The 24649-nt window shown below is 41.3% G+C and overlaps 1 protein-coding gene across 1 annotated transcript in view; it reads right to left on the bottom strand.

Annotated features, from left to right (window-relative positions):
• Positions 1-24649, bottom strand: part of LOC147696878 (N-acetylated-alpha-linked acidic dipeptidase 2-like) — a 476544-nt gene that overhangs the window by 155065 nt on the left and 296830 nt on the right. Inside the window, exon 12 of the mRNA XM_086933986.1 lies at positions 5229-5311. Within this exon, the coding sequence (XP_086790112.1) occupies positions 5229-5311 (83 nt within the window). The remainder of the gene's footprint in view (positions 1-5228; positions 5312-24649) is intronic.

Here is a 24649-nt window from a genome sequence, read left to right as displayed (position 1 = left end):
CCTCATTTCCTTTATTAAACCTCATAAAGCCATATCCTCTACTTCCATTGCTCAATGGATTAAGTCCGCTATGAACTTAGCAGGTATTAATGTGGCCAAATTTCAAGCTCATTCACTTAGAGGTGCTATGGCAAGTAAATAGCTATGTCTGGAGGTAAGTTGGATGATATTCTTAAAGCTGCAGACTGGTCTAACGCAAGTACCTTTGCTAGACACTATTGTAAACCAATTGAACACATGTCTAATGTCGTTTTACAAGGCTACCAACATGCATAATTTAGCCTTCGTTCTTGTAATGAAATTGCGATTCTCCTATTACCATACCTAGAGAATCTGGATTTCATTAAAGACACGGAAGCGGACAATATTCCACCCATCCCATTCCCTTGTGTTTGGTGATTGGTGAATTCTTGTTTATTCACACTTACAGCTTTATTATTTCAATTGTTTATCATTGACATGTTGTTTCAATTGTTTCTCATTATGATGTTTCAATTGTTTTTAATTGACATGTTATACTTTGATTCAATTTTCATTTGTCTTGTTCTGTTTGTGAAGAACCCCCTTTTTTGGTCATAAGATTTTCATTACTTTCTTTCTTTTCAGATAATCCTTCTTCATAACCTACGTTTATGGATATCTCCATGTTTGGTTACCTTCACATCTCCTTTGGATGAAAGCCTTCAAGTCTTCATTCGTGCTAATGAACTTCCTTATTTTCTCTTCGCCTGATTTAAAAGAGGCAGATGGTTGTCATGTCTTGGGGCTGGAAATTAATCTGACCACAATCTACTCTTAGTTACGTTTCAAGGGAGGGACAAGGGCTCCTGTCCCGATCTGGCAGTTTCGGGCGGAGGCTCTACAAAATGAGGTGTACAGAGACTCTGTGTCCACACACCTCTCCCGGTATTTTGATGAGAACGCTGAATCGCCAGGTTCCAGGGGTTTGGAGTAGGACACTATAAAGGTGGTCATGAGGGAGCATGGCTTTGCCATGACATGAGGAGTAGATTCGTCTCTCACCCATACTATTTTAACTTTAGAGAATCGCCTGCAGACCATGGAGCTCGAGGCGCTGACAGCACCTGAAGTACGGCCTGACTGACGGACTTGCGCCGTTAATATCAGGAAGAGGTATGAAGACTAAGTGACTTTGGGCCATATGTAGGTGGGGCATTACCGGTCGGTAACGGTGAAATTCGGTATATTTCACCATTACCGACCGGTATTTAGGGATTTGAGATGTAGGAGGCAGGTTTCAAGGATTCAGTAATTTACCGAATCGGTAATTTAAAGAATCGGTAAATTACCGAATTCTTAAAATACCGAATCGGTAAATTACTGAATCCTTAATGTAGGGAGCACTCAAGTGAGTGCATTTTTCATTTAAGGATTCGTTATTTACCACCAACTACAAGCTGTCCTGTTGTTTCCCACTATAGCTTCTATTGTATTGGTGAATATCGAAAACCTTTAAAAAAGCAAATTTGTGCTTTTTTAAAATTGCCATATGGCAGTCATACATGCCCTTAGGGCATGTATGTGTGCCACATGTGCACACATGCACAATCCAGATGTCCAACAGGGTGTCAATGTGACACCCTGCCACCCTTGAATATGTTCCCCCTATTACCGATTCAGTATTTACCGAATCGGTAATAGTGAATGGCTTCCCCAGGCCCATAGGAATGAATGGGAATTACTGAATCGGTAAATACCGAATCGGTAATACCGAATATTACCGATTCTGTAAAATTTACTGATTCATTACCTACATCACATTTACCGATTCCTAAATACCAAATCGGTAAATTTCGGCATTTAGGAATCGGTAATATGTGATTACCTACATATGGCCCTAAGACTAGAAAGTATCCTTGGCTCACTAGCATGCTGAAGGCGATAAACTGGGACTCACGTTGGGATGGTTGTTGAGGTCAGCGATTCCCAAGACCCTGGTGGGCGCAATACATGACAATGCTGGTCTCTGGAAAAATATGCAAGCACACATTAATGAGGTGTTTGCGCAATATTATGAGAGACTGTATTCCTCTCCCCGGGGGCCCTCAATGCCACAAGTGTCGGACTACTTGCGGGCAGCAAGTCTTCCCCCCTTACCACACTGCAGTTGTTGGACCTGGTGCAACCACTTCAGATAGAGGAGATTAACCTAGCAATCCGCCAGATGGCCCGTGATAAGACTCCGGGCACGGACGGGTACCGTGTGGAGTGTCACATGACCCTTGGGACCACTCTTGTTCCTCATCTACTGGAGATGTACCGGAAGGCACACCAACAGGGATTCCTACTGTGATCTCTTTGTGAGGCATCCGAAGCCGGGCAGGGGCCCCCCTGAGGTAAGTTCTTATTGCATGTTTTTAATGTTTAACATTGATTATAAGATTTTGAGTAAAGCCTTAGCCAATAGTCTGCTCCCGATGCCTTGCACATTGTTTAATTCTGACCTATATGGGTTTGTGACACAAAGAGCAAAGCACTTTAACCTCGGATGGTTGTGCCATATTATAGATGCAGTGAATGGGGAGGCCGATCTACCGTTGGTGGTCTTCCTGGATTTTGAGAAAGCATTTGATACGCTTAGTTGGTCTTACCTGTTTCAGGTGTTGGAGGTGTTCGGGATAGGTCCTATCTTTCTGGGTTGGGTCAAGCTCTTAAATACAGCTCCGATGGCATGGGCCGTCAGATCTCGTGGTCTTTCCCTTTTGCCTGGATTGGCACATGGTGTCTTTTTACGCAGACGATGTGTTGATGTACCTCAGGGATCATGCCCAATCACAACCGTCCCTTTATGACCTGCTTGAACTCTTTGGGGAGATGACAGGCCTCAAAGTCAACTGGGATAAGTGTTGTATTGTTCCTCTGTGCTGGAGTGAATTAGAACACAGAGAAGAGCCAAGAGTGGTGCACCTCACCTGAATTTTCGCCACTTTACGCTATTGTGGGGTAAATGTATACCATGATGACAAAGACCTCTTAGACGGCAAACATGATAAGGCCTTGGCCTCGATTCACCAGTCCATGCATATTTGGATTTGGTTGGCCCTCTCACCCATGGGCTGGGCCTCGGTGGTAAAGATGCTAATTCTCCCGAAGCTCCTATGTTTCTTTGCGACTCTGCTAATGATACTGTTCAGGTCCTTTTTCGGATCGTTGCGGATCCTGGAGTGTGAATTTTATTTGGGGACCCACTCAGAAAAGAGTCTTGCTATCCGTGCTTCAATGTCCCATGCTCATGAGGGGGACTCAGGGTTCTAGACATGGAACTATATTTTACAGAGGCCCAACTGCAATGGCCTATGCGCTGGCTGGCCAGAGATGGAACTATTGAAAGTAACATGGTTCAAGCAGACTTGAGGGACGTAAACGTTACTGGATTGGCTGTTCACGCTGGGAAGACCAGCTAGAGAACTGGGTCTGCTCAGTTGAGTTGCTAATCTTGTTTGGAGGCGATATATACAGACAGGGCGGGCACCGACCCCTTATGTGCCACAGCTGCCCATTTGGCGCGTGTCAGCTTTGAGATCTGTGCTGGCTGTCCATGATCCCTCCCCATGGCAAAAAGCAGGAATCACCTAATTGGCTGATATATACAATGATGGGATCCAATTATCTTTTCAGGGCATGCTTTATGAACTTGGTGCGTGTCTCTTTCTAACATACAATGCTCTTATGGCGGTCATTGAGGACATATGGGTGCTAGGACAAGTAGAGCCACTGTTACACCTGGGACTACAATGCTTTTTGAACAATGGGCTGGGCCATCGGGCGATTTTGGTTCTCTATGAGACTTTACAGGGGGGAAACATGGACCCCTTAGCCTAGGTCAAACTTTAGTGAGACGATTCTATTGGCACGGAATTGACCTCCAAGCAATGGTCCACGGCTATGGAGTGGGTGAAGTGAGTTTCGTGTAATGCCGGTCTAAAAGTCGTCAGTTCAACTATGTGCATCAAACTTACCTCACACCACATGGCCTCCACAAAATGTTCCCTGCTGTGTCCCCTGCATGCCCGAGATGTGGCCACATGGATGTCACATTCATACACATGGTTCGTAAATGCCCCCTTCTGATGCATGTTTGGACTCCAGTATAGGTGTCGTCCATGATTGATAATCAATTGCCAACAGACCCACTCCTTTGCCTTTTGGAGATTACACGACGCACACAACGTACTAAACATTATTTGAGGTTCGTTGACCTGGCTTTGACCCTCTTTAAGCGACTCATTGCCATTAAATGGAAGGCCCCTCACCTTCCCACGATCATGAACTGGGTACAGCTGACTCATAAATGGGTTCTTGCAAAGGCAGATGCCATGACACGTGAGCTTAAGGTGTGGGGAGGGGGAGTGGCCGCGATGTGGGACACCTACGTCATAAACTTGTCCAATAGTTTGAATTCATCCCCCTGCCAGATGCTGACCTCAATTCGGAAAGCTATATGACTTCCTACGTTGATACGTTAGTTGGCTTAAACGTTCACATTCACATGTTTTGCAAACTCTAGGGAGGGGCCGGCATTTCCCTGGACAGAAGTATGTAAAGGTTCCGCTTGCTCCTTTGTTCCCTCAGAGACACTCAAACTACATCTCTCATGTTATGACATGCTCCTATCATTTCTTAGTTCCTGTTAGCTGCATTGGGAAGCACCAGCTAGACAGTTTTAGGAGTTATTGATTTTCTTTTGGTACTTTTTATTGTTTTATAGTTGTGCTATAACATTGGCTTCTCTATGAGATATGAAGTTTGAAATCCTATCCTGTTCTTATTCCATCTTATTAGATGCCCCTTTATGGCCCCTAACACACTGTGAAATTTGCAAACACATTCTACTACATGTCAACATATAAAGATGTTTGTTGCACCCCCGCATGAATGTGAATATTACTGAATCCTGTACTGTTCGCAAAGACTTTTTGATTGAAAATGCCAATAAAGAAATAAAAAGGGAAGAGAAGTTCTCCAAGGGCAGAATAAAAAGAAGAATTTGGAGGGAAGGCATTGAATTAGAAGCAGGGAAGTGAGATAGACCAGAAAAATCATCCAATCATGGTCAACGGGCTGACCCAGAGTCCACTCGGTTTTTATTGTACTGTAGATAATACGTCTTCAACAACTAACAGCTATAGTTGTTGGTATGTCAAGACCTAAAAAACAGTATTACATTATTAAACATAATTATATTTAAAAAATGCGTCTTAACGTACCTCTGCCCATTCAGTTGAACCCAGTAGTCCGAATTCTTCAGCATCCCAACTAGCAAAAATAATAGTTCTTCTAGGTGTCCACCCTGAAACAACATATGCCAATTCAATCAGCAATACAACGGATGCTGATGTTTTCCATTGCACTAACAGAAGAATTAATTATTAGACAATCTCCAATTCATCACTAATATATGTACCTCCTATTTACATCATTTATAAATGCAGTACTTTAGTATGAGCCACAATAGAAACACACTTCATTGGTATAGGGGTGTTGGAGTGAGAGCAGGCATTATGGGCAGAAAGCAGATACAAAATATATGGTGTACACCTGTTATGAGTACCTACATTACCAATTTTTTAAATGATTTTCTAAGTTACTTCCTGGAGAATGTTGGTGCTCTCAGTAAAGTATAGGCATTACTTTGTCCTAGTTTTGCCTTTGATGTCCCAACAGTATATTTATGTGATCACTTTTAATTCTTAAGCAAGGAACAAGGAAAAATGGAGAAAGGAGGGACCGATCTATACTGTTATTTCAAAATAGGAGACAATCAATTCACCTATTCCTATGCCATAAATTCAATGTGGAATTAATCAGACATTCTAGACATCAACACTCGCTCAAGGGAACATGATTTCACATTTTATTTTTTGTAATCAACATTAATTCTTTTTATCTCAATTCTTATTCTCTTTTTTTCTTTAAACAAACAAAATGTTTTTTACAAACTCTTTATACACCATATACCACTATATACATACTTATATACACATCTATATACAACATTTAACAACATAAACACTTTTGATAAAAGTACAAAATGACAAAAAATACAAACATTTTCTTTTTTCACCCTAAAGAAATGTTGCAGCAAAGGCTGAGTGCCCTCCCATGAACTCTAGGGGGTGCACTAGGAGGTAGTCAGACACCAATGGTTCAATACATAAATTCACAGAACCTAATTCAAAAAATGTGTCACAGGGCATTAATTTCCAAATTAATTTCAACACAAGGACTCCTCCATTTGGAAAGTGTTGACGCAGTCGCGTTTCGGCCTTCCAGTAAATCTGGCCTCTTCTGGACAGGTCGATAAAGAACAAGGGAAATTCAATCCGGCAGCTGCAGGCAAAATGGGCCACTTCAAGGACCACCAATAACTTCTTTAGGTCAGCTGGTTTAGAAGTGTATTCAATCGCATCCCACTCTCTTTTTCTTTTCTCAGTTCACGGGCTCACTCTACTAAGCGACTAACTCCTCTATTCACCACCGCACAAAGCCGCCATCGTGGTTGGGAATTTAATTCTTAATTCTTAATTCTTAATCATCATAGACCAGGAACAGGACAGCAGTCTATGTGTTTGATGTCACCAGGTCACTAAAACTGTACAATTGCATTACAGAGGGAGAGGGGAAAATGGTACTAGGCAAAGTGTTCATTCATATGAAGTCAACGCAAACACATGATCACATGGTTCCACACAACCTTTCTGTCTGTCTAGTCTGGTCCGCCGTCCCTTCATATGATGGAACAAGGAGTCCAGTGAGGAGACTTAAGATTCAGCTATAGGCCTCTAACTCTAGCAACACTAAAGACATCTAATTCCTCTTAAGGCCAATGCCATGGCTTCTGTACCCTATTGTTCTTGTCGAACCCCAATTGACAATTGAATAAAAGAGGGATGGACCTCATCTCCAAATCTACTTTTCATACAAAGAAAAAAGAAAAACAAAACATTTTTAAATACATAGCCTGTCAAACACGGGAGTCCTTTTGACATTTTATAAATTAAAAACATTCTCTAACGTGGACTGTTTCGCAAAAGAGAACACTTGGCAACAGATCATCCCGATACTTGGTCGCCCAACACATTCACCCTGTGGCCCACTGCTTTTTAGTTGGGAAATATGAGGTTGGCAGCCCCCAAAATCTCCCTTAGGAAGCTACACCCCTGTTTAAATGTCTATGTTAAGAATTGACCCTTGCACTGCCCATCATTTCCCTCAGGGTAGACTTTTATCAGTCCGTGTCCCACAGATGTGAGGCAGGGACACTTTAACCAAGTTATTTGGTTTGCCAATACCAGTTCCATCTAGCAAATGCTTGGTTGTTTTGATTTAAGGCATATAAAATGTTTGGCTACTAAGCATGAAGGGTAGACCAATAGTAAAAGGGTAAAATATTGCCTCAAATAATTTACATTGGATTCTTTGAGGTTTTCTCGACAAGAAGGCTTAAGACACATTATGACATTCTTGCCACAGATTTTGTAACATCTATGCACCCATCCTATTTGTGGCTCAGCACTGTTACAGTTTATGAACATAAAACTAGATTCCATCTAATCCCTTCACTGAAAGAGTGCATCGCACAGAGGTTAGTAAAGTCTGACATTGCCAAATAGGTAATAAACATACTTTTAGACTCCATTGATACACTTGCTGTGCTCACTAGAATAGCAGTTTTTAGTCACTGTGATTATTTGATGCAAATAACATCACTGGTAAAACATGGCATGGAAGTACCAATTAACAGATATGAGGAAATCTAGAAATCTGTGTATGACAACATTGCTGCTTAGCATTGGGAAGGTTGTGGGTGATAGGAGAACAAACTCAAAATGTTGATGCTTGGATGCAAAAGTGATGACTAGTTTTGATTCCACCTAACGTCGTGCCAGTGAATTTACGACTCTTTGCTTTTTTTCATGAAGTTCTGTTTTCCCTAATCCAAATCTCTGTCAAGCCTCCAGCTGTAGCCTTGTCCTGCTGGATGAACCCTTTAGTAATCATTTTGTTGATCAAGAAGAGTAAAATAACTGAATTGCTAGGGAAAACGTGCACGTTTTGAGGTCTTTGAATATATATATTTACTTTGATGTGTCTAATACATTTAGCTTAACAGAGCAATAGTCTACCGTGTATTACCAATTTAACAATGTACACTGATACATGAATCCTTAAGTCTTTCTAAAATATTTCCAGAATAAGACTGTTTAACGAAATCAGACGAAGCCACCGAATGGTTTAAATCTACTACTTTGTCTCCATCCACTGAGCCCAGCTTTCAAGATACCCCAAAGGTGCCTAAGGCAGATCGATCGTAAACTGCAAATCACTTGTTAGCAACTCGTCAGAGCTTATTTAGCTTTTCATCAATCCACAGTCAACAGAACAAATTAGTGAGAAAGCACATGCGCCAGCTTTACCTGGCAGATGGCAAGTCAAGGAGGCACGCAGTTTATTTATTTTTATTTATTTAAGCTTATACCGCGCACAGCTACCCACAATGGGTTTCCCGGCGCCAAGGATAGACTATAGAAGAAGGAGGGTGTATCACCTGACTTGAGGCCACAGCCGACTATTGTTCACGCTTAGTAAAAAGCAGAGTCTTCAGAGCCTTACGGAAGCGGAGTAGGTTGGTCTCTGATTTTAGTGCTAAAGGAAGGGAGTTCCAGTATTTAGGACCCAACGTAGAAAAGGAGTAGAGTTGAGCAGAAAGCCACTCCCCCAGCTAAGCACAGGAAGGCACGTTTATTTCCTTTCCACGCATGCGATGGCGATGTGTAACCTGTGTCCAGATGTTTCTGCAGATTCAGTTCGATATGACCATCATGCAGATTATTCTACATGAGATGGTGTTGCAAGAGTAAGATGAGTATTCTTTTGAAGGAGTTAAAAGAAGAGGTGATCCTTCTAGGGGTGGGGTGGAGTCCCAGACTCTGGGGCTGCTCCAGAGAAAGCTTGGTTGAGAGTTCTTGAAGCCTGGAGGATTCAGGAGAAGAGAATCTGTGCTCTGGAGTGATCCGGCTCCACCAGACACTACCACTTACTTAGCCGGACAGCTGAGAGAGCTTGCATGGATAGCACTGTGGACAATGTAAGTTCATATGAATATTCTTTAGAGTGCTTTGGGAAGCCTTTTGAGAGAAGGAAATTGGAATAAAATGTTCATATCTTCTGGCGCACGGCTGCAGTGAGGGATGCTTTCAGGGAAGCAAGGTGGATTTTTGGCATTCCGGTTAACACAGAAATGCGATGGTCAACACTCAAGAGAACTAGAGCTTGTACAATAGACCTTAAGCTGTCAGGAGGAATGATGACAATGTCAGGCGGAATGAAGGCCTTCATTCCTTGTAGAAGTTTGATTTGGAAAGGTGAACTTTTATCTAGGATACTGCCGTGCACCTGCATATTTAGCTGGTTTCCACTATTACAGACTTGTGTGTTGCATCCAGCAGTGACTAAATTGGAACATCTCGGGGTGAAATGAGGAAGACCTCTGTTTTCATCTGGTTCACTTTGATGTGATGGTAAAACACGCAGGATTGTAGGACCTTTAAAGTGTTGGCTAGTTTGAGAACGTCTTCAGGAGAGGCGACTCAAAGACACTAGAGTGCCTTTGGGACAGAGGTGAAACAAGTTGTTTGATTGGTTTAGAATTGGGCATAGAGGCTCCATGGATACATTGAAGATTGCTGGAGAAACAGTAGATCTTGGGGGGCCTTGTTGAAATTGCAAAACACTTGATAGTTGGCTCGCTGGTTTTATTTGCTAGGAGTCGATAGACAGGTATGACTCGAAATACCTCAGAACTTTCCACACATTACACTCTTGCATTCTTGGCCATATCAAACTCTACTGACAGCCTAAGGAGGATAAGACGCCAAGAACTTGCTTTCTTCTAAGATTTGGAGTTCCTGATGTAACATAGCAGTCTCTGTGCAGTCCACCAATCCAATCCACCAGGCCGCCCAATCGTGTCAGGGTGTGATTCCATCCTGGAACCGCTGTCTAAGTATGTAGATGTTTTCCTAAAACCGTTCTTGCAGGAAATTCCATCGTACCTGCGTGACACCATGGATTTTATAAATAAAACTGAAGGTTTCCCCTTTGATCCTGATATTAATCTACTAGTAACAATGGATGTGTCACCATCATACACACAGATCCCTCGACAGGATGGGCTTGAAGCGATGGAGTCATTTTTGGAATCTAGATCCAGACCACACCGGGTACCTACGGAGTTCATCCTCAAATTGGCATCAATTTTGCTGTGGAAGAATCTTTTCAAATTTGACAATGAATTTTTCATCCAAGTCAAAGGTACTGCCATGGGCTGTCCATTCGCGCTGGAGATGGCGGTCCTGTACATGGCAAAATATGAAGTTCGGTTTGTGTATCACAACAATCCATACATTGCACATTTGAAGCAGTGGTACAGCTACATTGATGATGTTTGGTGCCTGTGGGAGGGGCCCCAGACTATCCTTAAAGAGTTTCACACATGGCTGAATGATCGCTGCCCGGATATCAAATTCAATCAAGCATACAGCAATCAAACCTTTGCATTTCTGGATGTCAATGTTAAAACTACACCCAGTGGTCTGATTACTACGTTACATACAAAACCTACTGACAAAAATAATCCTCTCCACTACAAAAGTTACCACTCTAGAAACCTGAAGAATAATTTGCCATTTGGCCAATTCTTGCACATAAGGCGTAATTGCTCGAGACGCGAGGACTACGAGCTACATGCAGACGTGTTTATCAACAAACTTTTGGAAAGAGGGTACCCAAAGAAACTGCTGAAACACTCTCTCAAAAGGGCATGGTTCACTCCTAGGGAAAATCTACTAACCAAGAAAATCAAGCCTTCCCCTGATCGCCTAGTTTGTGTTTTCACGTTTGGACCGTACACAACACCTGTGAAAAAGATCATACCCAGCAACTGGCATTTAAACGAAGGAACTATACACAATATTAGGTCACCACTCTTTGCTTTAAAAAAGAACAGGAGCATTTGGCAACAAGTCACAATCGCAGCAGGACAATATAAGAAACCAGCTACGCTGTGTACCCTAAAAATCTTCCACCTGTTCAAGGGTACCACAAATGCGGGATGTGTCCACCACGGAGGGGAGTTTATTCACTAATGGCCAAAGGCACTGGCGCCATACTGAATTCACAAACTGTAAATCAAGAAATGTGGTGTATGCCGTTTCATATCCGTGTAAGAACGTTTATATTGGTAAAACTTCCCAAGAAGTGCGGCAGCGCATTGTGCAACATTGCTCACAACTTGAGAATAACATTCTCAATGCCCCAATGGTCAAACGGTTCATAGCTTCAGAACATAAATTTGATGTTTTTACATGGACTGTGCTGGCTCTGATTAAGAAGAAGAATCTAAGAGGGGGCGACCCTGAAACACCATTGGCCCAGAAAGAGGCATTTTTGATTTTGAAATTCAATACGGCCCTGCATGGCTTGAACGAAATCACAAAACTGTACACTTAAATGCAACACTTGTGAACTATATGAACTACATGCCCCAGAAGTCCATGAGGCGCGTGACCTTTGAATTCCTGTTTCAGGTCGATGAAATAGCCATCACTGTTACCGCCTCGGCGGTGCTTGCTGGAATCAGATAAGCGCGAAGGACTGAGAAGCTCCCTTTCATTCATTCCTCTAATTATAGGCAAGTCACACTCTGCCGCTGTTTCAGATACAATGTCAAAACAAGTGAAAATTATTAGTTTTACTGAGTGCGGGCTTTTTCGTGTGCAGGAATAGAAAGGATTTGACTAACGCAGACCCGGCAAAAGTGCAACCACATTAATTGGCGGCGTCTGTCGAGCACAAGGTAACATTGTTTCCAAACTGTGTTTTGACATCGCGCGCACCGCTCACTTACTTTTAAAACCCACACTAGAGCCCTTACATTTGTTTCACTTGTTGGTTTTAGAATTGAACACGTACCAGATTATTCTAAAGAGTGAAACATGGTGGGGGAGGTTTCACAGCAATTTCAGTTTTTTTATTTTTTAGAGCGAGAGACAGAATCCAAGCCCTGAATAGAATCCTGGAACTGCAAGGGATTCGAAATGCGTTGGCAATGAGCATGGGGGAACGTTGATGGGGTGTGCCACGAGGGAATTAGTTGAATAATATTTTCCCCTCAGTGCTGACAACACCGGGCAGCGTTATCTGTATTCCCTCTCACTCACACAGGCAGAACTAGAAATGTGTCTAAAAATAAGTCAGTGTCAGCCTAGCATACCAATTTGAACCTAGGACTGGTTATATTTTTGGCTTGTATGTACTTCTTTATTTTCACTGAGATGTTTTTGGTTTAAAATATGCATTTAAATGTGATGATAAAGTATGATTTAATAATGGGTCATTCCTTTTAAAGACAAGCAACTGATTTGAAATGTCTTTTCAAAAAAACTAAATTAAGCTGAATAAAGCTTATAAACGTTAGAATTAATAGTCTAAGGTGTTGTAATCGGATCTAGGAACCTATTTAAATATTCCTGATTCATGCCCTTATGTGGTTATAACAAATCATATCCTTATAAAGGCATAAGAATCATATCCATATTTAGTCATAGCCAATGCAGTCCAAATAAGGCAAGGCTACTCCCATAGACTCCTAGAAAGCACAACGCGTTCTTAAACAAACTAAGCCTCCAGCAGCCCGGGAATTCCCCCTGCTTTTGTTTTGATTTGTCCTAGAACTTCTGAGAGTCCTGAAAGAACTGCCAGTTCTTAGTGACGTCTTATGTTCAACCTTACGTCAAACTCGGCACCTTCCAGGTATAAATATACCAGCCTCTGCCTTAAGCAAACACAGATCGGCTGTCTACTTACCCGAAGCCCAGCTGATGCGAGTGTCGAAGGAAGCCGACCCTCCCATTGACGCACTGAGAGAGACGCTGTCTTTTCTCCTGCCGAGAAATCCAGCTCCAGTGTTTCCAGTCACCCTTGCGGGTTGCTGGGAGATCGAGTCCTGAGAAAGAGATACAAGACCTCCTTCATTCTATAACCAAGGTACGGAGCTGATTAGATCCTTAGTGAATTCTTGATTCAGATTCTTGGCAAAAATAACTTAACTTAAACTGCAGCTTACTTACTCCTTCCCACGTACTAGGCTTAGGTTAGGTACACCGGGGTAGGCGTATCTTAGAAGCACCAGTTGAGCACGTTTAGTCAATGGTTTGAAGTATGTATATATTTTATCCATTTTAAGTATCTTATGGCTCCGAAACCATATAAATGCTTTTACAGTATTATTTCATAATACTCCTTTTACTGTACGCACTTTACTTCATGATAAGTATTGCAATTGTGGCAATTCATTTTTCTTGCTTGAGAAAGAAGACTGCTCAATAAATAACCACTTTTATTGAAAACGCCCGTCTCTCTATTTCTCTGCACTCCTGGTGAAACTAAGCATGCACGATTGACTGAGTGAAATAGCTGTCTATTGTTTTCACTCTGGATATATATTCCTTATTCTAGGGGGAGCAAAGTTGTCATGTTTAAGCGGTTGTCAGAAACTAATCCCTTCTTGTATATTCAGGAAAGTTAACTCCTTCCTGTTCACTCGAAAAAGTTGCTAGTGACCTCTGAGCTAGATGGCATACCTAATTAAGTCTAACATATTCAGTAGAGACCTAGATGACCTCAGTCCTACGTCTAAACTACCGTTTATGTTATGCGCAGAGCCTATTGGGAACATAGGAACTACACTACATGGCGCCCAACGTTTGGTAAGGCGATAATCTAACACTAGATACTAGAGTAACTCAGTCGTGCTTTTCACACAGACTCCTTTTCCCATAATAACTCCAATAGACGTCTGGAGTGGGTAAAAGGTTAGTATCCGCCAGAACTTAGTAGGATGAGAATCCTATGTATTAGTTTTTGGTTTAGTCAACGTTGAAGGATACAGTGTTCCAAAATATTGTGCACCTAATCTTTGTTTCCTTGAAACTTGATCTGCAAACTTTTTGTCAGCAAACATGACGGAAAGTGACGAAGAAAGGGAGAGCGCTAGACTAGCAGCTCAACTTTTAGCGGAAGACACAAGTCTCCAACAAACAGACCCGGATGCACTACTCATCCCGGTAAATGTAAGGAAATCCTTAACTATAAAACTTATAGAGAATGGAATATCACCACGAGGTGGTACAGTCATATTTGTGGTAGAGGCCCATGAATTTCGGCAGACAGAGGTATTCTATTCCTGGATACATTTTCCAGCAGCACATGGTGTGACACGCGAGTTCCACTACTACAAAATAGAGGAATCTCCAGAGGAATACGCCCCATTCGAGGACGTTGAAATTCCATTAGCATACCAAGAGCACGAGCTCTGGTTTAAAGGCACCCTAATACATCAAAATCACATTACCAGGCTTGGTCCACTAGGTAGACCAGGAGCCACATGGCCGGTTCTAGCTAGCTATACACCACATCCCGACATCGAAAAAATGTCAGACCGAGAACTTTTAGTTCAAATAAAGGAATTAACAAATGCATATAGACAATTAGTTCAATTGACAATTGACGGTACAACCTACCGCCAAAAAATAAAAGAAACAGACATAGCAGACCAACCTTTTGAACTTGCCAGAATAATTGAAAAATCCAATGAAGAACTAGGTAGAGATAGTTTGGGTGGGAAACCACTAAAACCCCAACTAACTGAAAATCCTGAAAAGACTTTCATTAAAAATAATCTCAATTCTCAAAAGAAGAAGTGGGAGGGTAATAAACAAACCACTCCCAGAGAAAAACAGTTTCAGTCCAGAGGATGGTCTCCTCAACGAAGAGATAGATCTCCAGAAAGAGGAGGCAAGTCTCCCCAAAGGGAGCCCTCTGAAAAAAGATACCACCTTAGAAATAGGGACAATTTGAGAAAACCTGACAGATATCAAGATATTGATACACGTCCCTCTCGATCTTTTCAGAATTCCTCACAGAAATCGGAAAGAAGAGGACGGTCAGAACACAAAGAAGAGCACGTCAAGTCCAAAGACAAGGAACCTGCTCATCAAAGTAAACAATAAAAATTTCCCAGAAAGAAGGTAGCAAGCATTAAAATAAAACATGCCGAGGATCCCGAGGACACAACTGAAAAACGGAGAGTGGGCCCAGACAATGCTAGACAGCGCAGCAGAAGTGACCTTAGCTCGCAAGATCTTGATGAATCTTATGGAGACAGTGGACACGAATGAATACATTCAAGTAGAAACTGCAGACACCAGAGCTAGCATACCCCATAAATTATACAAAATAACATTACGTATAGAGGGGGACAAAACTAGGAAAATAAGAGGTCTCTTTTGGGATAACTTATCTAAAGGCTATGATATCCTGTTAGCTGAGAAAGACTGGCCACCAGAGTTTGTCAGGGAGTGCCCACATGGCGAAGAAATGGTTATGCCTGCCTTCTCAAATCACGTTCCAATTCATAAAAAATACACATTTGCTAGAAAATGGGCAGTGGCCCAAGCCCCTGCATTATATAAAAATCATGTAGGATGGGATGAGTATTCTCCTCAACATGATTTAGGGGTGGGGTAGCACACCGTAGTTTATACTCAATATTAAACCAGTTCTCTTTGTCCGAATCGCGTGCACACCGGTGACGTGCTCAGCCCGTGTTGCACGTAATTTGCTAAACAACATCTATATGGAACACCTTCAAGCTCCATCCAGTGGCACAGCTTATTTCAAATGCATATGCAGCCAATTTTTCACTTCTTCACACTTTTCATAGTTTCACGTTCATTTCTGTTCATCATTTTTACACATTCATCACTCTTTACTTCCACATGCCAGGAAACGGCATTTTTCCAAGTTTCTTATATTAGTTTACCTCCCAAAAGGCTTTTAAAATCGTCTTATGGAAACCTGTGTAACCAGCCCTCCCACCAGAGTTTTAAACTTCACATTTTTACCCACTTCTTAAACACGCAAGCGTTTCTGCTAGCTTACCTGCTCTCTAAAAACTCTCTTAAAACAAAGTGGCAGATAGACAGCATGAAATGACCTTGCTCGAGGTGGGAGGAAGTTTGTTTGCATAGAGAGCAGGTAAGCTAGCAGAAACGCTTGCGTGTTTAAGAAGTGGGTAAAAATGTGAAGTTTAAAACTCTGGTGGGAGGGCTGGTTACACAGGTTTCCATAAGACGATTTTAAAAGCCTTTTGGGAGGTAAACTAATGACGACATAACCTATTAAGCATTTGGATGCGAAGAAGAACTTGCGCACAGATTATACATATAGCCTTCTGAAAACGTAATGAATTTAGTTAATAGCTGGAACAATATTAATGTATATAGTACCGTTGTTGATTAGTGACGGAGAGAGAGTTAATTTATGTATTTTGTACTTGCAGTCACCCCTGAAGAAAGGCCCTGAGAGGCCTGAAATGCATTGGGTTACAATAAAACTGCTTTTCACGGATTTTGGCTTCAGCACGTGTTTTTGCTAAGAGGTTCGGATGGCCCTGCATTTACATAAGAAACTTGGAAAAATGCCGTTTCCTGGCATGTGGAAGTAAAGAGTGATGAATGTGTAAAAATGATGAACAGAAATGAACGTGAAACTATGAAAAGTGTGAAGAAGTGAAAAATTGGCTGCATATGCATTTGAAATAAGCTGTGCCACTGGATGGAGCTTGAAGGTGTTCCATATAGATGTTGTTTAGCAAATTACGTGCAACACGGGCTGAGCACGTCACCGGTGTGCACGCGATTCGGACAAAGAGAACTGGTTTAACATTGAGTATAAACTACGGTGTGCTACCCCACCCCTAAATCATGTTGTTCACAATTTTCAGCCCTTGGGGGTAAGCACCCGGACAGCAAGGAGAACTTAATTGACATTTGGCAAAAGGCTCGACATCATTCCCATGCCAGGCGGAATATCTTTAATCCTGGAGTGTGTTTTATTTAAGTTTAAATATGACTGCCAAGTATTTCATGTGTATGGTAAAAGAGCATAAAAAGCGTCACAAAAAGCGGTCTTGTTTAATATCTGTGCAGGAAAAAATGATTTGCATGGTATTTAGTTAGATTCCAGTTATGTTAACATGTAGATATAATTGATGCATTATGGGAATTAGAGTAATTGAGAGTGCACGAGGAAGGTCAAGCATTTCACAGGTGCTAATGATGTTGATTGAAGTGGGCGGATTATGGAGGGAGGAGCGCTAGTCATGTTTAAAACGAAGTGGCAGATAGACAGCATGAAATGACCTTGCTCGAGGTGGGAGGAAGTTTGTTTGCATAGAGAGCAGGTAAGCTAGCAGAAACGCTTGCGTGTTTAAGAAGTGGGTAAAAATGTGAAGTTTAAAACTCTGGTGGGAGGGCTGGTTACACAGTTTTCCATAAGACGATTTTAAAAGCCTTTTGGGAGGTAAACTTATGACGACATAACCTATTAAGCATTTGGATGCGAAGAAGAACTTGCGCACAGATTATACATATAGCCTTCTGAAAACGTAATGAATTTAGTTAATAGCTGGAACAATATTAATGTATATAGTACCGTTGTTGATTAGTGACGGAGAGAGAGTTAATTTATGTATTTTGTACTTGCAGTCACCCCTGAAGAAAGGCCCTGAGAGGCCTGAAATGCATTGGGTTACAATAAAACTGCTTTTCACGGATTTTGGCTTCAGCACGTGTTTTTGCTAAGAGGTTCGGATGGCCCTGCATTTACATAAGAAACTTGGAAAAATGCCGTTTCCTGGCATGTGGAAGTAAAGAGTGATGAATGTGTAAAAATGATGAACAGAAATGAACGTGAAACTATGAAAAGTGTGAAGAAGTGAAAAATTGGCTGCATATGCATTTGAAATAAGCTGTGCCACTGGATGGAGCTTGAAGGTGTTCCATATAGATGTTGATGAGTATTCTCCTCACCATAAAATCCAGTTAAAAAATCAACCTACTGCTCAGAGGCAGTATCCTGTTAAGCAGAAGCTAAAAAACAAGTCATAGAGATCTTAGATCAACTTGAATATCAGGGGGTGATTGAAACATGCACCTCACAAATGAACAATCCTTTGTTTCCTGTCTCCAAGCCAGACGATTCATATTGTCTAGTTTTGTACTTCAGACATCTAAACTCCTGCTGTAAAATCTTTGCAGTACAAAACTCACACAAAGCAGCACTAATGAATAACATTGTGCGCAAAAAATATAAAACGACATTAGATATTTCAAATGGATTCTTCTGTCAAAACATAGCACCAGAAAGCAGGTATTTGACCGCTTTCTCCAGCATGGGAGCCCAAAAGCAATTTTGTCGTCTCCCACAGGGATTCAAGAATAGCCCCGGATTATTTTCAGCCAGGGTAACAGAGTTACTACAAATGTATGATGATGAGGCATTATCTTATGTCGATGATATCTATCTTACAGACGATGACCTGGAGACACACTTGAAAAGAGTGAACACCATCATACTTGGGTTCGCATCTGAAGGGTACAAATTCAACTTTAAAAAGTCACGAATTGCCCTCTTAACTGTCCTATTTTTAGGATATGAATTATCAAGTGAAGGCAAAAGCCTAGCAGACAACTTATTAGAGAAGTGTGCAGTACTGCAAACTCCAAAAACGCTGAAGAACTTGCAATCGATTCTAGGTTTCCTGAATTTCGGAAGAACATACATTCTAAATTATGCAGAGAGGGTTAAACCTCTCTACGAATTAATGAAACCTGATTTCAAACCAATTAATTGGACTCAGAAACACACAGAAATTTAACGATCATTACAAACAGACGTTAACTAAAACAAAACTGCAAACATGCGCAAACTAACGCAACCTTGTAATCCGAGTCATCCCAGGAAGATGCGGATTCACATACCTGACCTCTAATGAGGGAGAAACGGTACCAATAGCCTACAAATCACACTTGTACACACAAGCTGAAATGAAATTCAGTTCTACTGAAATAATTCTGTCTGCGGTTCAAACGGCTGTAGCAAAAGAAAAACCCCTAGCTCATGGGAAGAGGATATCTGTTTAAACCCTTGAAGCAGTAACAAGACCTAGCATTACAAATGCTATGGCATTAGATCCAAAATGGATACAATGGGTTAATTCTCTTGATACAACTGACGTGATACACGCATTTGGTCCCAAAATGAAAAAACTAGATGATCTGGAATACGAAAATTAATGTCCTCTGTCAATCGAAATTCTGCCTCTCGAACGGTACACCTGTGTAATCTACACGGACAGATTTGCACAACACTACGTTGTGGAAAAACAAATTTACAACGCAGCGTGCGCGATTGTTAAAGGTCGCTGGCGCTTAGGTAAATTCAGACCGATGCTCACTAAAACTGAATCAATCAGAAAATGTGCAGCTCAGCGAGCTGAACTACTAACTTTAAAGATGGTGCTTGAAAATACCGATCGCGAATTCCCCACACTATTAGTGTGCGATTCGCATTACTGCATCAAATCTTACATTAATTCCATGCAGACCTGGATTAAAAACGGTTACAAAGATGAGACCGGTGCCACAATAAAACATAAAAAACTATGGGAACAAGTAGTTCTTTTGCAGAAAGAACTACGAAAGACTCACGTGATACATACGCAGAGTCTTCAATGTGATGGCGTTCATGTTGCAGGGAATTCATTGGCTAACAGAGCCAGGGCGGCAGCTATTCAATCGGCTTCCATAGCTACAAAAAAGCGTATGAAAAAACAAATAGACGGTGAAACGCTGCTAGCAGTAAAAGCCTCATTGAAAGGCAACTATGAGGCGTTACCTCTAAATTATCCACTCGGAAATACATACATAATTGATGCAAACTCCGTTCCTTTTGCTCAAATCCCTGGAGTGGGGGATAGAGTAATTCCAAACAGAAAACGGAAGGCTTACTTGATTCAAGAAGCACACATGGGAATGGGTCTGAGGCACCAAGAGATCTTGAAATCTCTAATAGAATTACAATCAGAATACTGGTGGCCGGGAATGAGCGTGCAAGTTTATAACTTTGCAATGGATTGTCAGGACTGCAACAGAGATCGCAGTTGTGGACCGGACCAGACACCTGCCCAGACACCTCTATTAGACAGCATCAGGCTATCTATACGCAGACATCCAGACGGAAGAATGCGACCCCATAATTATTAAGACGAGATTCATTTAGATGAGGCCCCAGCGCTCGGCTGAAGCCAGAACTGTTATAAAAGATTTGCGAGTCTTTATCGGCACATACGCAATTGGCATGCTACATTCTGACCAGGGTCCTGCGTTTAACTCTCGGGCTTACAAGGAGGCCATGGCCAGCATGGGCATTGCATTGCGGTACTCTAGTCCATTCCATCCCGAGGGAAATGCGGTAGTGGAGAGAAAAAAACGTGACATAAAGCAATCTATAACGGCGAGGGTATTAGGTTCGGGTGATGGGTGGGTCAAACATTTAATAAGTGTCCAACGTAGTCTTAATAACCTGCCAAGAAATTCTCTAGGAGGTATCAGTCCATACGAACTTTTGTTTGGTACTAGAATGATCATCCAGGACCTGGATTGTCACACTTCAGTGGTGAAACAAAAAACCTTTGATATCAAAGATCGTTTGGCTGTTTTACAGGACTTAAAAGAAACAAGAAGAAGTCTAAGTAACGAAAAACTAAAGCCAACGACCACTGAAGAAAAACCACCTGTCCCAGCAAGACCTGTCTGGATTCCAAAGATTGGGGATCTAGTCAGAGAAAAGATCGCGGTGAAGAAGGAATGTGGGCCTTCTTAAAGAAAAGCAGTACCTGTCTTAGCTGTCAGCGGAACAAGATCAGTAGTACTACCCTTGCTGGTAAAAAGGAGAACCGACTTGTATCAATCGACCTGGTAAAACCACAATCATGTGGCCAATAATAAGTAGTAGGCCCAGTGGACTCCCAAGAAGTAGCAGAAGACCAAACCTTGCTACAATCCAAGAGGTTCAAACTGAAAGACTAATCACTTTTGATAAACCTGCAGTGAATAAAAAAGGACTATGCAACAAAGCCATGGAACTTGTGCCTCTTAAAACTCAAATTGCAACAGTTCGTCAAGAAACACCTGTCTACAACGATGTAGCCTTGGACTATACTAATGTGACTAAAGGAAATCCGGAAGCAATTCCAGCAATTGACAGAACTACATCTGGCTACTTCATCAATTTCGATGACTTTTCTGATGATCCAAGTGAACATGGAGACAAGCCAGCAACAAAAACTTTCAAAGAAAAAATTACAGAACTCTTTCATCAACTTGGAGAAACATATCTGGTTTCACCTTGGATTGAACTATGGATTGTTTTAGGTGTACATTTCCTCCTGCTATGGCTCATCTTGGTTTTAAGTTTGGGTAGATTTATTGATGGAAAATACAGTACAATGGACACAGCAAGTCAGAACATCAACTTGGTGTTACAACCACATAGATCTTCTCACATCGAAAAAAGAGAACTATCATCAGTTAACATCACAGCCATTCCTATACCTGGTGGTGTAGCTTGGGACAATACTGACTATTAAATCTATGGCCCGGTTGAGCTCTTGAAATATCACATAAATTCAAGATTTCTTTAAGTGACTTTTTATCACCTAGTACTTTCTCTGATGATTGGGACTTTGAAAATAATAATAATATGATGTCAGGTTTAGAAATGTCAGCAAAATTTACAGAACATGAATATTTACAGGGTTCATTGAATTATGAAGAAATGTATTGCTTCAATCACTTTGGGCATCATTATTTGCATAAATCTGATAATCCTAGAAATGTTTTCAGTTCTAATCAGTGGGAACATTGTCCAACTCCGCCAAAAGGCAGTTCAAAAACATTTTATGAAAAATTCCCATACTTCTCAGGGTTTAATATCACTGATCCAGAAACGTTTTATTTTAAAATCATGAATAAGACAGGAGTGAAAAACATGTTGACAAATACTAAATTGATTTATTCTGAAAATTTTTATGAAAAAATGTCTACATTTGGTTTTGAATTTTGGAAAAACAACATTGAGACAAAAACTGTCTGGGGTACAAAATAATGGCAGGTACAAGGTCTAGAATCATTATTTAGAGCTTGCATGATCCCAGAACAAATAATTTTCCTGAATGACACCATTCAGCAAACAACCTGTCTTGGCCTAGCCAAGATAAAATATTTAAACAACCCATCTATACCAAAGCCTATGCCTGATAGAAACAACACTACATATGAGGGGTTAGACGTGTCTTATATTTTACAACAAAACAGAACTATTCCTGATTGGAACAAATGGTTGATCTGGCCCACAGACACTAATAACTGTCAAGATAGATTCCTTAACAAAATACATGGGTTCAAACAGAATAGGCCAGACCCAAGATATTCCCAGAGACAACATCCAGGGATTATAACAACATACAGTGTAGGAAAACTATGCCTAGATTGGCTACAGAAATCCACACTACCCGAAATTAAGCAACACTTGACTTTACTTAAAGAAGGTGCTGACTTGCGAGATATCTTACTGGGACCTCGCAAACAGCGTCAAAAACGTTTCATATACGCCGGTATATACTCAGCTTACAATGAAGCTTGGAAAATAACACAAATTGAAACTGCAGAAAAATACGAGAAATTGATCGTATTCATTTGGAAAAATCACTTTCTGTAGTGTACAATGGGTTAACGACTCTGTCCTCCAGAATTTATTCACTGGACAGCATTGTATCATCTGCTATTGATATAATAGAACAGGATATGCTAATGTTACAACATGGCCAGTCCCAATTATGCTCTATTGTACAGCTAGGCTGGACGTTACAAAACCTACGTTCAGACAACGTGCCATGGTGTCTAATCAACATAACGTCATTATTCTCTATCTTTAACCTTACTGATAGACAAATCTCTTTGGCACAAAGAGCGGCAGACTATACGATACTGAGCATTGAAAAACTTGAAAAATTGCCATTGACAATGTCAGAACGACCGGTCATTGAATGGATAATACATGGCACCATTTCAATCCCAATAACAACTTTTCAGTTTCAATACTGCCAAAAGTATATACCAGCAGGCCTGTATGAAAGGTTGGGTAAAGGATACATCAAGTCAACCTGGAATTTGCCTTATACACATAGATGTTGGAGTGGGGGCAAGAAAGAGGTATTTCTTAGTGGTAACAACTGTAAAAATTCACTAAGCGGGACACTTCTGTGTCAAGGTATTAACTTGCATGGAGCCTGCGAAGGTTCATCAAACAACCTTTCATGTCACCAGCACGGCACCCCTGCTACACAAATAGAGCCTTTTTTCAGACAGCTTTCCAATGGCAGCTACGTTGTAATAAATGACCGCAGCTGTTGTGGCATGGTGCCAGGAAAAGCCTATCTCGTGAGCATTACTTCCATGGTCACTTGTTGTATGCAAGTATTGTATCCAAACAGCAATCCAGACATGGAGGTGGCAATATGGCCTTCTTTGAATATCTCTTCTATACGAATTGATACTTTAAGCAGAATGAAGTCTATTCTTTTACAGACAACTGTGCCTTTAACCTCGTCCAAAGAGACGTATGATCTGCAAGTTGCAAGGACAGCGGCAGAGATACATACCCTATTAACGAAAAATTGACCCGTGCATTTCGTAGAAATGTTAAGTCAAATCTTAAACATGTCTGATACAAGTGGCATCGCACATGTATTTAAGACAATTTTTTCGGGACAGATAACACCCTTAGAAGCAGTTCTTGGTATCTTCCCGAATTTTGTGCATTCTGTATTTGGCGGCCTGCCTCTTCTTTTGGGACTCGTAGCAGGAATTTTATTTTTGTTCCTTCTGTTCCGATATGGCAAACCAAGCCACAGACAAAACCCAGGCAACAATGGGAGACACGATCCTAGCAATGCGATACCGAGAACGGATCACTAAAGTCCTCAGATTGGCCCGGCTAAGAGATCTGAATACTACCTGGTTTCTTTCATTCAGACCAATCTGGCAAGATTGCATCTTACCTGTTCTTCGATGTCTGCTATGCGGAGAAGAATGCGTGTTGGACGTCTGTCTTACACTACCATCAGCAGTACCTATGGATATCGATACTTTGGTTCCGTAACGGCTCATGCAACGTGTTGTCCCCAGCGGCTACCTATTCTGATGACGGCATTCGTTGAGACTTCACCATTACGATTAGGTGGCGGTGAAGTACGAGATGAAAGCGGCACCACACAGCTACAACCTTCTGTGAGCATTGCTGATGTAGAAATCGATGATGGCAATGATTCTCACATATGCACTATTTCAGCTTTTTCAAACCTGGTCCAACTTTCACCTACTGTTGTAGACAATTTTTTTTTTTACCAGCCTATCTCAACTGATGTTCTCTCCTAACAACAGGAATACCTTTTGAAATAGCGAGCACACAGCGTTCCCTGAACTTTGAATTCGGCCTTCAGTTTTTTATTCATAATACTCCTTTTACTGTACGCACTTTACTTCATGATAAGTACTACAATTGTGGCAATTAATTTCTCTTGCATGAGAAAGAAGACTGCTCAATAAATTACCACTTTTATTGAAAACGCCTGTCTCTCTATTTCTCTGCACTCCTGGTGAAT

The sequence above is a fragment of the Lissotriton vulgaris genome, chromosome 8 (assembly GCF_964263255.1).
Source record: "Lissotriton vulgaris chromosome 8, aLisVul1.2, whole genome shotgun sequence".
Taxonomy (NCBI): Eukaryota; Metazoa; Chordata; class Amphibia; order Caudata; family Salamandridae; genus Lissotriton; species Lissotriton vulgaris.
The sequence above is the reverse complement of the archived record's forward strand: the minus strand, read 5'-3'. Positions and strand labels throughout refer to the sequence as shown.